Source organism: Drosophila yakuba, chromosome 3L (assembly GCF_016746365.2).
Source record: "Drosophila yakuba strain Tai18E2 chromosome 3L, Prin_Dyak_Tai18E2_2.1, whole genome shotgun sequence".
Lineage (NCBI taxonomy): Eukaryota > Metazoa > Arthropoda > Insecta > Diptera > Drosophilidae > Drosophila > Drosophila yakuba.
Window position 1 is genome coordinate 2,143,199 of NC_052529.2, and position 14,294 is coordinate 2,157,492.

General features: G+C 46.2%; 1 protein-coding gene across 16 annotated transcripts in view; it reads right to left on the minus strand.

Moving 5' to 3' along the window:
- Nucleotides 1-14,294, minus strand: part of LOC6532491 (titin) — a 128,327-nt gene that overhangs the window by 95,018 nt on the left and 19,015 nt on the right. For 8 of the 16 annotated variants that reach the window (XM_039374424.1, XM_039374423.1, XM_039374420.2 and 5 more), the window contains exons 11-16: nucleotides 7,713-7,889; nucleotides 6,681-7,436; nucleotides 5,134-5,328; nucleotides 3,596-5,021; nucleotides 3,338-3,498; nucleotides 78-1,869 (exon numbers count right to left, since the gene is read on the minus strand). In XM_039374424.1, coding sequence (XP_039230358.1) covers nucleotides 78-1,869; nucleotides 3,338-3,498; nucleotides 3,596-5,021; nucleotides 5,134-5,328; nucleotides 6,681-7,436; nucleotides 7,713-7,889 — 4,507 coding nt within the window. Of the gene's footprint in view, nucleotides 1-77; nucleotides 1,870-3,337; nucleotides 3,499-3,595; nucleotides 5,022-5,133; nucleotides 5,329-6,680; nucleotides 7,437-7,712; nucleotides 7,890-9,015; nucleotides 9,358-9,453; nucleotides 9,511-9,653; nucleotides 10,962-11,018; nucleotides 11,142-14,294 lie in introns of those variants that run through there. The other 8 variants (XM_039374421.1, XM_039374422.1, XM_039374434.2 and 5 more) reach the window with 2 other exon arrangements.

Consider the following 14,294-nt stretch of genomic DNA (forward strand, 5'->3'; position numbering starts at 1 on the left):
ATCTACTTGCATTCGTATAATACCTTACAGTTATTCCCATTTACATATCCTCTTTAAGAAATGGTTTCAATACTCACTTTTAACGACCAAGTCCGCTGTGCTGGTGGATTGACCCACAGTATTGGAGGCTGTCACCGCGTATCGTCCCGCATCGGCCACGCCCACTTGTTTGAGTTCGATGGTCACGCGATTGCACTTGTTGGAGATCCTGGTGTGGGCATCCTCGAACAGCTGACCCCCGTTCTTCTCCACCTTGATCTCGGGCGAAGGAAAGCCATCGTAAATGGCCTCCATGCTGACATCGGCGCCCTGATCCACGATTTTTCCACTAAGGGGAGTGGTGAACCTAGGAGCTATTTCTCTTCTGAGGCGAGTCGGCGAGTCTGGTATTGCTACTGCGGATTGTCCATTGGCTCCACTGGATTGGATAAAGCTGAAGGACTTTTGCTGTACACTGGGGCTGCTCATCTCCTTGCTCTTGTGCAACTCCTGGTAGTGATGGCTCTCCACAATCTCCGGCCGCTGTTGTCCAAGTTGCTTCAGGGATTGATCGATGTGAGCGGAGGAGTGATGAACCTCGGTTTGAGGAGCATTTCCCTCGTAGGAATTGACCTGCGAGGTGGAAGTGGTGGTAAAGGTCTGCTTTTTGATCGTGACCCTCGAGGATTCGGTGTTGTGCTCCTGGCTCACAGTCTGAACATCACTGGAGGCGGGCAAACCACTTCCTCGGATATTCAAAAAGGCCACACAGGTGGCCTTGCCCGCCTCATTCTCAGCCACACAACTGATCTTGCCCACGGCATCGTGGGTTAACTTCTGAATGGTCAGCACTTGACGTTCTCCACTTGTAGACACGAGGAAATTATGACCGTGAACGGGTTGGTCGTTGAAGAACCAGTGGACCTTTGGTGTGGGCTTGCCCTTGACAATGCACTCGAACTTGATCACCTCATCGATTTCACCTTGTTTGTCACTAAACAGTTCTTTGAATTCGGGACACTGGTGACGGTCTAAGATTTCAACCGACGATTGGCTACTTCTACGGTTTTCGGGAGCATTCACGGACTTCACTATGAGATGCGAAAAGCATTTGGCATCTCCCGCAGGATTGGTCACCTTTACAGTATACACTCCCTTGTCATCGCCACACACGTTGTTGAGGATAAGCTTAAAGATTCCCAGTTCGGAGTCGGATTGTGTGGTAATCCGCTGATCCAGGTGGAGCTCCTTGTTGGTCAGGAACCACTGGGCCGTCAGGGGTTGATCCCCACTGGCCTGCACCTCGAGGACCACTTGCTCGCCTTCATCTGCCAAGACATCGGATAGAAGTCTCTCGAACTTTGGCTGCGAGTCTTTCGGCAAGGATTGCCTCTCCGCCTGTGCCCGAGTGGCCGGTTCCGCTTGATTCAGAGGAGTAACCTTGAGTTCACAACTACTGGAAGCTTCTCCAGCCGAATTAATGGCCACCACCTTGTAGTGTCCTGCGTCCTCTTGGTACACCTCTTGGATGATTAGGGAGCATCGGTCCCCTTGGAACAGCAACTGAACATCGGCGGACTCCTTAACAGGTCGCTCATTGTGGTACCAGATGACCTCGGGCTCGGGTTGGCCCACAATCACACAGTCCAGCCTCACGGGCTTACCCTCGAATATGGAGACATCCTTCAGGGGCAAGTGCACGGCGGGTTTGATCGGTTCTATATCACTGGCCATCTCGGAATCGGAGGTCTCGTTGGGCAGTCGACCCTTTACTATCACGTTGCAACTGGTATAGGCTTCGCCAGCCAGGTTCTTGGCGCTCAGGACGTAGGATCCGGCGTCGTTGGGATAAGCCTGCGGGATTATCAGCGTTACGCGGCCGTATTCGTACTGAAAGTACAGAGAGAAAAGCACGGAAAGTCAAGTCAGTTTGAGTTTCGCTATTCACCACACCCCAATACAAAATTTGGTGGATTTCAAATGCTTTCGTCTCGTTCTAGTTTTGTGGTTTTTTTGCAATTTAATTTTCCTTCTTTTCTACAGCGATTTAAATCTTATTTACGAGTGTCTATGTGCACGGATGAGGCGCATCCGGTGGTTTGGAGGCGCAGACGCGAGCAGGTTTTGTTTATTTTTCCACAACAAATGATCTTTGTTTTGCCCCAAATTGCAGGAAGCACCTGAGTTCAGGTGTTCAACGCTTCAATGGAGAACAATCAAAGATTTGCTGGCATAATTGAATTGGTTTAATTCATCAAATAGAAGTGAGATCATGTTTTGTCAAACAAGCGGCGGCGACGGCGGCAATTAAAAGTGCGGCCAATGAAATCATTTCGCAATTTTTAATTTTTGCCCAGAATTTCGTTTTCATTTCGCTTCTTTGCCAATATGAAAATGAAAATCTGCAAATATGTGTGCGCAGATTTGTATACACAATGTTGGCGCCCACAATAAACAAATTGCCTGGCCTGACTGTGGTGAATTGAATTGGCCATGCTCACATGGCTCGTTGCACGGAGAAGATGCCAAAAATTGCAGCTATTAGATATTATTATTATACTATTATACGGCGACTATATGCTTTGCCGACCTATGCAGCGCACTATCTGTTCATAAAGTGCGTTGGCGTGTTTTCAAAACGATTGCCTTGAATTCTGTTTGACCAACGATCATCTTTGGCGGAGGGAGAGAGCAAAAATGCGTGACTGACGTCAGTCGGATCATTTCTTTTCGAATTTTGGAACATGCAACGCCCACCGCAAAAAAGTATGTGGATTCAGTCTGCTTATTCCAGCCAAAGATTCTCATATGATACACACAATGTTTCTATGTATATGGAAATGGTCAATAGCCAGACAGTTGGGGGAATTGGTCTAGCTGGTATGCCTTTCCATTTGTTTACCCTTTGCAGGGGGGTCTGATCGCAAACAAACGGAAGAAAGTCGGCGGAAATCTTTGGGGGTTTCCCGTCGAAACCAATTAAAATGTACATTGTAATGCTGGATTTTCTGCCTATAATTATCTGACTAATTTTAAGAAGTGGAAAAATAGGGAAAAATTTGTTTGTAAAATATATTATAATATTCTAGTCGAAACAATTCAGTTGTCCGGTTAAAATTTTTGCAAATTATTTTAAAAATTTTGTGTCAACACTTTGTCTGTTCATTTTAATTTATGCATCCCAAAAGGGGACAAATTATTGGTCGACTGGCAAATCATTCGCAGAAAAGTATAAAAATAAATTCCGTAAATTACGATCTATCAAAAATGCTCAAGAATATATGCACTGAGAAATATTTCCAACAATGTTTATTTTACGAGATTTTTGCCCTTCTAATTAAACAGCCAGCGAACTCACCTTGGAATCGCGCGGCTGGAAGGGTTTGCCATTGTGCAGCCAGTAGACTTCTGGCCTGGGAATTCCGCCCACGATGGCCTCCAGCTTGATTTTCTGACCCACACGCGCCATGGCATTTGAAAGGGGAACCTTGAAACTGGGTAGCTCTGTAGGTTCCAGAGCTGGAAGATGAGATAAAGTATTACGAATTATATTTAAGCATCTGAAGTACAAGTGTTTAGCAATCTTAAACTTATATATCAAATGAATGCTACTTACGTTCCACAATCAGAGAAGCCGAGCAATGTTCAATGCCTGCCGGATTGGAGGCACTGCAGGTGTACACCGCATCATCCTCCAAAAAGACCTCCTCGAACTTCAGAGTGGCCTCACCATTGTTGTAGCTGATCACGTAATCCGGAGAATCGTCGATGCACTTGTCATTTTTGAACCACTGAACAGTGGGCAAGGGAACTCCAGCCACCACGCAAGCAAACTGAAAGGAGCTTCCCTCGGTGGCCTTGCCACTCTGCAAGAATCGAAGAATCCGTGGTGGAACCAACTGCACATCGGCTGCATTTTCCCGGACGGATAAAGTGGCATTAGTATCGCAAGTACCCACCAGATTCGAGGCACGGCAACTGAAACGTGCTGAGTCTGCGGCAAAGGTTTCCTCGATTACCAATCTGCAGATTCCCTTATCGAAGGTGGTCTTATAATCGGAATTTGTTTGGATACTGATGCCATCCTTGAACCATTCCACGGCGGGTTCCGGAGTTCCCGTAACCTCGCATTCGAAGACGAATCGGTCTCCCTCGCGGGTAACTGCATCTTTCAGAGGACGAGTGAAAAGCGGAGAGGCATAGCGCAGCTCCGTGAAAATGGAGTTAACCTGAATGTCTTTGCGGATGTTTTCGGTTACAATTCGCTGCTGGTCAACCTGATCGCGTAGGGTTTGGAGTCTGGTGATCTCCTCACGCTGGATGCGGGCTTTCTCTTCGCGCTTCGATCGTGACTCATTTTCTCTACGGATGCGCTCCTCCTCCTCGCGGCGAACGCGCGTTTCTTCATCCCTGATGTTCTGGAGGCGCACTTCCTCTTCTCTGCGGGCAATCTCCCTGAGCGATTGGATGCGCAACTCCTCCTCCCTGGCAGCCTGTTCCCTGGCCAATTGTTCTCGAGTGGCCTGCTCCCGAATGGCCTGCAGTCTAGCCTCCTCCTCCCGGACAGCTTGCTCCCGCAGAGCCAATTCTCTGGCTGCCAATTCCCTCTGAGCCTGCTCAATGGCCGCCTGCTGGCGCTGGTTCTCCAGGCGGGATTGCTCTTCTCTGTGCAGCCTTTCCTTGGCCTCCGCTTCCTTTATAGCCTTCTCCCGTTCGGCTTGGTCGCGAGCATCCCGTTCCCTTTGCTCCTTCTGGCGCTGCTCGTGCTTCAGCCTCTCTTGCACCACATTAATGTCCATCTTAAGCTTGATGAAGGACTGGAAGATGTTCATTACATCGTTGTACAGCGACGACACCTTGTTCATATCGTGGGCACATTGCGAGGCACTATCCAACTTGGAGCGCAGAGCACCCTCCCGGCTGGTCACATAGTTTTCGATATCATTGACCAAATTTCCCGCTTCCACGGAATCGCGCAGATATGGAACCTTGTTGGACACGCTTGTGTAGAAGTAGCTAATCTCACGGTACTCCGCGTCGATCTGGGAAATATTAATAGGCTATTAACATCGGACGCAACACTTAAGAATGAATGAAGCTCGTGAAGCTATAAGTGAATATACACAAAGAATTTATGGGATTTTAATTACCCACCTTCTCGACCACCTCGAAGAAGTCGGTCGCCTGGTTGAGGCTCTTTCGTTTCTGCTTCACTTGATCCTTGAAGCTCTGCCATTTGTCGTTGAGTTTGCGCAGTTCGTCCTTGACGTACCGCTCGCTCTCGGGATTGGTAATAAAAAGCTGTTGGCTCGTGGACTCCGTAAACTTCTCGATCCGCTTCTCGAGCAGCTATTTTGTGTGGGTGAGACAAGTGATGTGGTAATCATTAGAGACAGTCGAAAAAATATGCACTTATCGCCAGCAAATTAACCCATTAGGCAGCAACTAAAGCGCAGTGTGTCTAGGAGAAATGCAGCCAAGCGTGAATATATTCTCTTACACAGAAGAAAATATTTAGCTTTTTGGGAATATATAGCTCGTATAAAAACGCAACTACGTATATGTTATACTTTGGACATTCTTTTAGGAAAAAGTTTGGGGAAACTAAATAAAATTGTAATAATTTTCTTCGATTTTCCAATGCTCATTCGTGCCTTTCCACACTCATCTGCTCTTTGGCTTAGCTGGTCATTAAAATTGGAACGCCAGAAGCAATTTATAACAGCAAATGCCCAGCAGCAAGTATAAGTGCATTAAAAAGTGGTCTGAATGTGTTTCTGTTTCGGTTTCGGTTTTGGCCTACTGTATCTGCTGTATCCGTATCTCTGAGTTGTATTTCATGTATCTGGCCCAGAGTTTTTAATTACAAACTAACGACAGCTGCCGCTGTCTGTCTAAAGCCCATCGCCCGCCGCTGACAGCGACAACATTTTGAAAGTTGCGATATTTTCGAAATGTCATCCCGGCAGTGCGTCGTTTCCCATTTGGAAATTTGATGAATGCTGTGGGGCTGCCAGTTGGATGGGTGGTCACCCATCCGCCCAAAAGGGTAAACGGGAATTGATGCAAAAATAAAATAAAGACCAACACACAACTCTGTCGCATGCAGGGATCGATCCGGTCTGTATCTGTATCTGTATCTATTCATCCATACATCTATGATCTATGATCTATAGCTATATATCCATGACTATTGCTACCTCGATCGTGTGGGCTGTTTGGCCCCAGCGTCGCTGATGGCGCGTTGATTTCAATTGCCTGGGCATTGAACACTAGAATGGGATTAGATCATTCAATAATTTTAAGCCCATCAAAGTCGACTCAAAATCTATTAGAGATCTGTTCGGCGTCGCGTGTTGTCATCATTATAGAAAATATGCAAAATTTCCCTCTCATAAATTATTTTCAAATTTTGTATTTCTCTACCATTGAATTGGTTTTTAAAGATATAATTAATTTATGTCCGATTATTAAAATAAATCTTTCTGTACGCATGTCTTTTCCAGCATTAGTGGTTGTATATCGTATGATTATAGTTCTACTTCGTATTGTAGTCAGTTGCAATCGAGAACTAACAGAACCCCTGCACTTCAACACTTTGTTGCATCTTGTTTACCCAGAGAAACAAATAGTTCCGCCTATCGCCCGATCCGAATGATCTTAACCCACCTCAATAAGCCGATCGCCGGCAGTTCACTCACCTCTATGGTCCGTTCAAAATACTCAAACGCCAGCGACGTGGTTTTGGCCGCCGCCAGACTGTCGACGCTCTGGTTGTTGATCTCGTGCAGCTGCTGGCTAACGCTGTCCAGGCTGCGATCGATGTCCTCGAGATCGGAGCGGAACTGCTCGATCTTCTCCAGACGCTCTAGGGTGGACATGCGTGCACTGCTGTTTGACTCGAAGTGAAGACGCAGGTTCTCGAGCAGCTTCAGTATGCGGTCGGTGTCGATTTCCCGGGCACCCGGCGGTTCCAGTACGCGCACTCGATCGATCAGCAGTTCGGATTGTGTGATTAGCGATCTAAATTTATCCATGCACTGATCGCGGAATTTCTCGTGCTCCGCAATGCTGCGATCCGCGCCGGATGCGGGTTCCTTCTGCTGCCTGGCGAAGTAGTCGTCGATTTCGCGACGCAGCTGCACTATGTTCTCCAGAAACTGAACCACACTCTCCACCAAAGTGCGATAATCGTACTTGATGCCGTCCAACTTGGCCTTCAGCATGCGCAGGTTGTTGATCACCTGCTCGATCTTGGCCAGCGATGGCTGATCCTTGGTCTGGATGCCGAGCGTCGTCTGGATGCGCTGCTGTATCTCATCCTGGGCCCTTTCGATGTCCTGGGTCACGTTAGTCAGCTTCTCGCGGGTGCTGATCAAAAGCTGCTTGGAGTCCACGCTCTGGGAGGTGAATACGGGATACAACTGCGTGTCCACCTGGGTGCTCTTGGCCACGGTCTTAAAAGAGGGAAATATAGATTGATTATTAAAGGGAACTATTAAAGGAACTAGGTGTTCTTAAAGGGTGCGTAATTTCTTTTCTTTGATCTGAAGACGGAGGCAAATCATAAAATCTCTCGAAATCTAATTGGCATGTGTATGTAGTTGTAACACACTCGAAATGCATTTCACACAAACTTCCTCGGGGAAATGCGAATTTATAAATATATATATTTACTCTATAAAATCCTGGCTAGACGCAATTAACTCAGAGATCCCAAAACCCGCACTCACCTCCTCGTTGTCGCTCATGACTTTCTCGAGTAGATATTCGACTTCTCGCTTCTCCGCAATGCTCGTTGTCCAATTCTCCAAACTGCTCGTCACGTCGACCTGCCGCTTACTGAAGTCGTTCAGCGTCTCTTGCACCGCCTGTGTCGAGGATTTGGTCTCGAGATATGGATCCACAATCTGCGCGGCGCGCCGTTAAAAATAGCATGGAAATAGATGATTTTTATTTTTATTTCTATTTGATTTTGGTCGCGTTTTGTTTTATATTATTTTCTGTTTGACTGCTCTGCTCTGCGGTGCTTTGTCGCGGGCAAGAAAGGGAATTTTCCGAGAAAAGGCGGCGCGTGGCACGCTTCTGTGACTGACTGTGGCCAGGGTCTGTTGCCTTCTGCCACTTTTGCCGCTTCTGCTCGAGTCCAGGCCAGATCCGACCGACCCGACCAGCACCATACAACCTATCTATAGCCCGGCAGCGCAAATTGCTTTCTTTATTTATGGACTCAACTCGAGTCGAGTCGAGTAGAGTCGAGTCGCGTAGAGTCGAGCCAACAACTCTCGACGCACAAAACTCGCGGCAGAATCTCCGCAAAGAGCGAAATTTCTAATTTCAAAAATTTTCTTTTGCGCCTGTTTGGCCGCATCTTCCCGGTTTTATGTTCACGTATGGGGCGAAATGACGTTGTCGTTTTGAATACATGTTTATGGGCAAGCAAATCATATTGTTTATAATTTATAGTCCCTGAGCGGGCTGGCAAAATATAAGTGGAGAGCTGGGAGTGGCGAAGTGGAATACCCTGTGAAAATGACTGTGAATGAACATAGTTGTCCAAAACTCAAAATCTGAACGCCAGTGTACACTTCAAAAATGTCATTTGAAATCTTACAATAATTGCAATATTTGTTATTTCGGAAACAAGTAGAGACTTTGCAAACTAATTGTAGCATACTTTTAAACACCTCAACAAACCGAAGTGTACAAAAATGTTTTGTAGTGTACACATTCATCCCAGATCTCCAACGCGCTGCCATAGTCAGAATGCCCCTTCTTGCCCAACCTTTCGCGATTGTTTGTGCAGCGTCAGCAAGCTGCTTCTGGGAGCTGATGGACAGCGTGCAAATGCGCCAGCTGTCAGCAGTTAGTTGTTCCAAAAGCAAAGTTTGCGAGCATAGATGAAGCATAAGCAGAGTGCAGCATGCATAACCAAACAGCGCCGGCCTGACATTAGAGAATTCCTCAAAACTTAGATTAAATAACTTAGGAACTAGCTGGGAGTGTGTCAGGTCAGTGCCTTCCCCCGATACAGACTTTTAGGTTGATGAATCGCTGTCCGCGGGACTTCAGCTCTCCGAAGGTGGATGCGATGCCCGTCCAAGTGGCCTGGAGGAATTGCAGCTTGTGCTCGTCTGGAGTTTGCTGCAGTTGGCGCTGCAAGTTGTCCAGCTGGCTGGAGAGCTCGTTGGCCAGCTCAAAGAAGTCTATCAGCAAGGACACGTAATCCACGCGCTTAAGAACCAGGTCCTTAAGTTCGATCCAGTGCTTGTGCAGGGATTCCGCCTTGGAGTCCACATCGTAGCGCTCTTGCGGACTCAAGGATTCCAGGTGGACCTTGATGGATTCGAGCAGCAGGTTGATCAGTTCGCCTTTTATCTAAGGGGTAATCAAGGTGATTTTTGTCATTAGTTTAGTTTTCCCATTCAACAGAATAAATCGTTCTTTATAAATGTAGGTGGCCATTTTTAGTACCTGAATCACACAACATACGTAAAGAAACTCCTTATAAAGCATTTCGGTCTACAAATTTTTCTCGAACCATTTTTGTATACAGAATTTCGATTCGTAGGTAGTCTGATTCCAGTGAGTACTAAGTGTAGCTTAATATTTAATAGGATAAAGGATATGGGTGACACATATAAATAATATTGTGGGTCATTTAAACCACAAACCTCGAGATCCTGCATGAGTTCATGGTGCTGGAGAAGGAACTGCTTGGCCTGTTGGAGATTTGAGCCCATATCCACGCTTTGCTGCAATTGGAGTTGGCCGGAGGCTCTCAGCCAGGCCAAAAGCTCATTGTGGTGGCTCAGAAATTCGCTCAATGCTCTCTGAACCTTCTGCTGATCCTCGCTGCTGTTGGCACAGATTCCCTGGATGTAAATCTTCCGGTTCTCCAACTCGTCAAGGACTCTTTTCACACCTTGAGTCTCCGGCTGAGTGCGTCCTACTTCGTCGAGAATGCCATAACCCAAGCGCAAGGGTTCCTCGGTAAAGTTGCGAACATCGCGATCCACCTTGGAGTACATGGCATAACTCTCTGGCGAATGAGGAGGCAGTTTCACGCTGGTCAGCTCCAGTTCTAGTTTCTCCAGGACACTCACAGTGTGCTCAGCCTTGGCGAAAAACTCTCGGGATTGATGCAGCCAGTGTTCCCGCTGATCCACCAGATCCAAGTGCTCTGTGCAGCCACTTAAGACCGCATAAGCTCTAGCACATGCGTCTTCTTCGGTGAAGTGACCAGCGGACTGGACCTTCTCCTTGGCTCGCGTGATCTTAAGAGCTCGATCCCGGAGGAGAAGGGCCTGCTGTTTCCACTCCCTGTATTTGGTGAGCATTTCATTGGCCGTGTGCTCACACTCGCCCAGGCTGTACATGGTATTCAGCTCCATTCTGGCTTGCTGGAGAGCCGCCTCCAGGTCGACTAATTCCCTACCCAACAATGCCAATGCCAGACACTGCTCCATTTGGATTTTCCTCGTCTGCCAGGCGAGTTCTAGGGAGTTTCTCCGGTCGTGCAAAGCCTCTAACCACTGCTGAACTTGGTGAACTGCCCTCGTAGCGTCTCGCTTAATGTGCTCTGGTCTTGTATCGAGGGTCTCCAGCTTTTCCAACTCCTCCAGCTGCGCTAGCAGTTCATTGCCATCTTTCAGGGCTGCCATCACACCGGTAAGCATGTCTATCCTTAGCTGCTTGAATCTGTTCAGGAATTCCTGGACACGCGGCACATCCGGTGGATGGAGTGTCTCCTCGCAGGCCAGTTCCAGTTGGTCCATCTTCCTGAAGCACTGCGTCATCTTATCGTGGAACTGTGTGCACAGTATCAGAAGGTGCTGACGATCCTGCAGAAGATTCAGTATGTCCTGCCAAATAATATTGAGCGTATCGGCCATGGCATTGACCAGTTCCGAACTGATGCGCTTGCTAGCCAACAGTTTGTCCGCCTTCTGGACGAACTCATCCATTGGTCCCGGCAGACTCTGAAAAGGGGTTCGAGTTTTTTAAAATGATTTCTTTGATATTGGAAATGGACTTACCTGTAGGTTGCGAAGAGTTTCATCATGCTCCCTTTGCATGCGCAAAGATTCGTCCAGATTCTCCCCAAGCGCTGTGATCTTTGGCTCCAATTCCACCACTTTGATGTAGATCTTTTCCGGACTCTGGAAGAGTTGATGGTGTTTAAGATGTTTCATGGTTAGGAGGCTGAGTGGGTTTAAGTGTGTTTTAGATTATGGGACTAAGACTGTTTAATTCATTCTCTCAATCAGTTATGTCAAAATGTCTTTGTTTAGTACATGTTCGTGTTATATTCCTAATATATAACGAAAGATTCTTTCCCGAGAGTATTATTTAAGGTTTCGCAATATCTATTGGGCATTCTATATTGCTGGAGCACCCAAGTTCCCATACGGTGTTTCGCATTTCCCAGGGATATCGCATGGGACATGCGCAATTCGAAGATTTTCTCCCACAAGGGTCCGCTGCATTCCTCGCCTGCCCCCAAATCCGTTCCAGTCACGTTCCTGGGCTCCCAGCAGCCGGCTGCATTCCCATTCATGCGGCTCGCAGTTGACATCGGAGGCCAGGAGACGTGTGCGATGATCTCGTGCAGCGAGGGAAAAGCAAACCTGCTCCCGAAGCCGCTTCTAATTTTGGTAGCACCACCAGAAGCTGCCTCCGAACTCGCAGAAGTAGCTGAAGTAGCAGAAGTGGCACCACAACCTCAGCTCTGTTTGATTGCAATGAAGGTCAGCATCGGCTGTTTATGGTAATGGCATCCGTTAGTTTTTCCTGTTGGGATGAGCATGTGTCGATGGAGATGCAGCTGGAGCTGGGGAAAAGTGCCACATGCCATGGCGAACCATGAAGAACTTGGCTGATGGCTCGCAAACTGTTAAAAAGGTCTTGCCACTGCTTGGATTTTATGTCTTAGGGAAAGCTGCGTGGGCGTTAATTTGTTCGACGAAAATGTGTTGGGCAAGGTACAGTCGTACCTCTTTAAACCGAACTTTCCTAGTCACCAACACTATGAAAGGGTTTGATTCTCAAAATCTTGATACTTTTCTTATACATATACATAGTTTTAAATGATGTTACATAAGAGAAAATTCCTTTTTTTTCTGAGATTATTTATTGTATATATATTTAAAAGTTGTTCTTGCCACAGATGTTGCGCTGTACACTTCCAATTTAGACGCTCAAGGGTTTCAATTTTGATCTGCGACTGCCATTAATCAATTTAAAATACAAACTAATAACCGGGCTATTAAATTAAATTGTGTGCCCCACTGGCGGCGATGTAAACCGATTAAAAAAACCAGTCGAAGTCACTGACTCAATGCGACGTGAGTGAGTTTTCAATATGCACACACCAATAATTCTCGAAAATCTGAATAAATTTTGAAGTGTAACGGGCGGCGTGGCGAGAAGGGGGGAATAATCACGTCGTCTAACTGAAATATGAACCATAAATGGCATGACATCACTATAAACAGGCCGACCATAACTAAGCTTATGTACGTATAAAGCATAAAATAAACCATTATGCATATGGACGGGCGCCTCACTATTTCCCCACCCCACAAACATACGTCACTCATTGCGAAATTGAATCGTATTTCAAGTGGCACACAAACACGCACCCAGCCGTTAAGATTCATAATATGCATTTGGACATTTAGAAGCGTCTTCGCCCGGCACTTGTGCAGCTCCACATGGCGGAAGTGCTCCAAGATCGTGGCCAAGTCGGAGTGGGAGTGCTTTTGCCCCCATCCGCAGACCCGGCAATGACGGCGATGATATAATGCCGAAAGCCCCAACGGCGGTTCAAAACAATAACACCCTGGAATGGAATGCATGGGCAGAAGAACGACCACCGAAATACCCTTTCCGTTCTGCTTCATCATTTTCAAAGTCCATTCAAATTTTGCAAATTCTGACAGGCTCAATATGTACATATATGAGTATATGTATATTTAGCAAAACTAATGGAATTATTCATTGAATAATTGCCTCTGCATTTCAAATCGTTGTAGGGTATCTACTACTGATTCTATCAATACCGGACAGAATGATTTAGGGAAGAAGGATGGCAAGAGGGGCTACAAGCGTCCTCTTCGAGGCGCTTAGCGTGAAACACGTTTTTGGCTTTTAAATTAATACTTTGCGGAGGGGATAGAACACGATTTCGATATGAAATTACCTCGATGCTGTGGCCGTTGTTGTTGCTGCTATCGTTTTGTGTGAAATCATTGCGCATTTTTATAGAGCGCCGGCCTTCTCCGCTCTTTCATTACGGCCATTGGCTACAATATCCCAAATACCGATCGCCGATCACCGATTTAATTGGGAATCGCAATTTGCGAAGGCGTTGGCTTGTTCTACCTGATTTATTTGGCCAGATAGCTACATGTAAGGTGAGCAATTACTTAAAAATCCCGGAGATTTCTCAAAAACAATTATTAAATGCAATGCAATGCCCATTTTCTGTGAGTTCTGATTTAAATATAGTTTCTAGCACATTTGTGAAAACGAACATTTCATCGCAAAAGTTCACCAGCCAGCCTTGACCCAAAATCCAATGTCTCTCATTTGCCTATTAATATGCAATTTAGGTACATTTACGCATCGCATGTTTGGCTTTTTGCAACAATTTCATTTTGTGGCTGTGCGAGTGCTCCAATAAAGGTGAGCTAATTGAATACAAATTGAAATTGGCTAATTAAAGCGACATAAATCAAATGCTCGTGAATGTTTGTTCTGCTCCTGATCAAACATAGGCCCCTGGGGCCATAAAAAGTGTGTATAAACAGACTAATAAAAAACCGCATCAATATTCGTGTGTGCGAGCGGTTTGATGGAGAGCAAACAACATTAATGTATTGTACAAATACCCATATGCAAATGAATTTACTGAACTTACTTCGGTGTTTTGTGGATAGCACGCTCTGACGCGTTTACCCTGTGCCTCCATTAAACCTAACTTGATTTTGTCATAAAACAAAAAACCGCACAAAGCATTTGGCTATTTTGTTATTGTTCACTTAGCAGAGGTTTAGCTTTTGTGCCGCGATCATCAGCTGTGTGTGCCAGAGTGATGTCAGACTTTTGGGTTCTATAAATACCATCGAACATAAAACAATTTCTGTTCAGGTTTTTGTAGGTCGCACTTTCCCAGGCTGACGGCGAATTATGAGTACACGTATTGGGCAATCTTGTTGCTGCCATCGAATGCAATTTAAATTTCAATTTAATTCGCAGCCAACAAAAAGATAATTTCTATAATTGTTTCTACAAATTATTGGCCACGACTG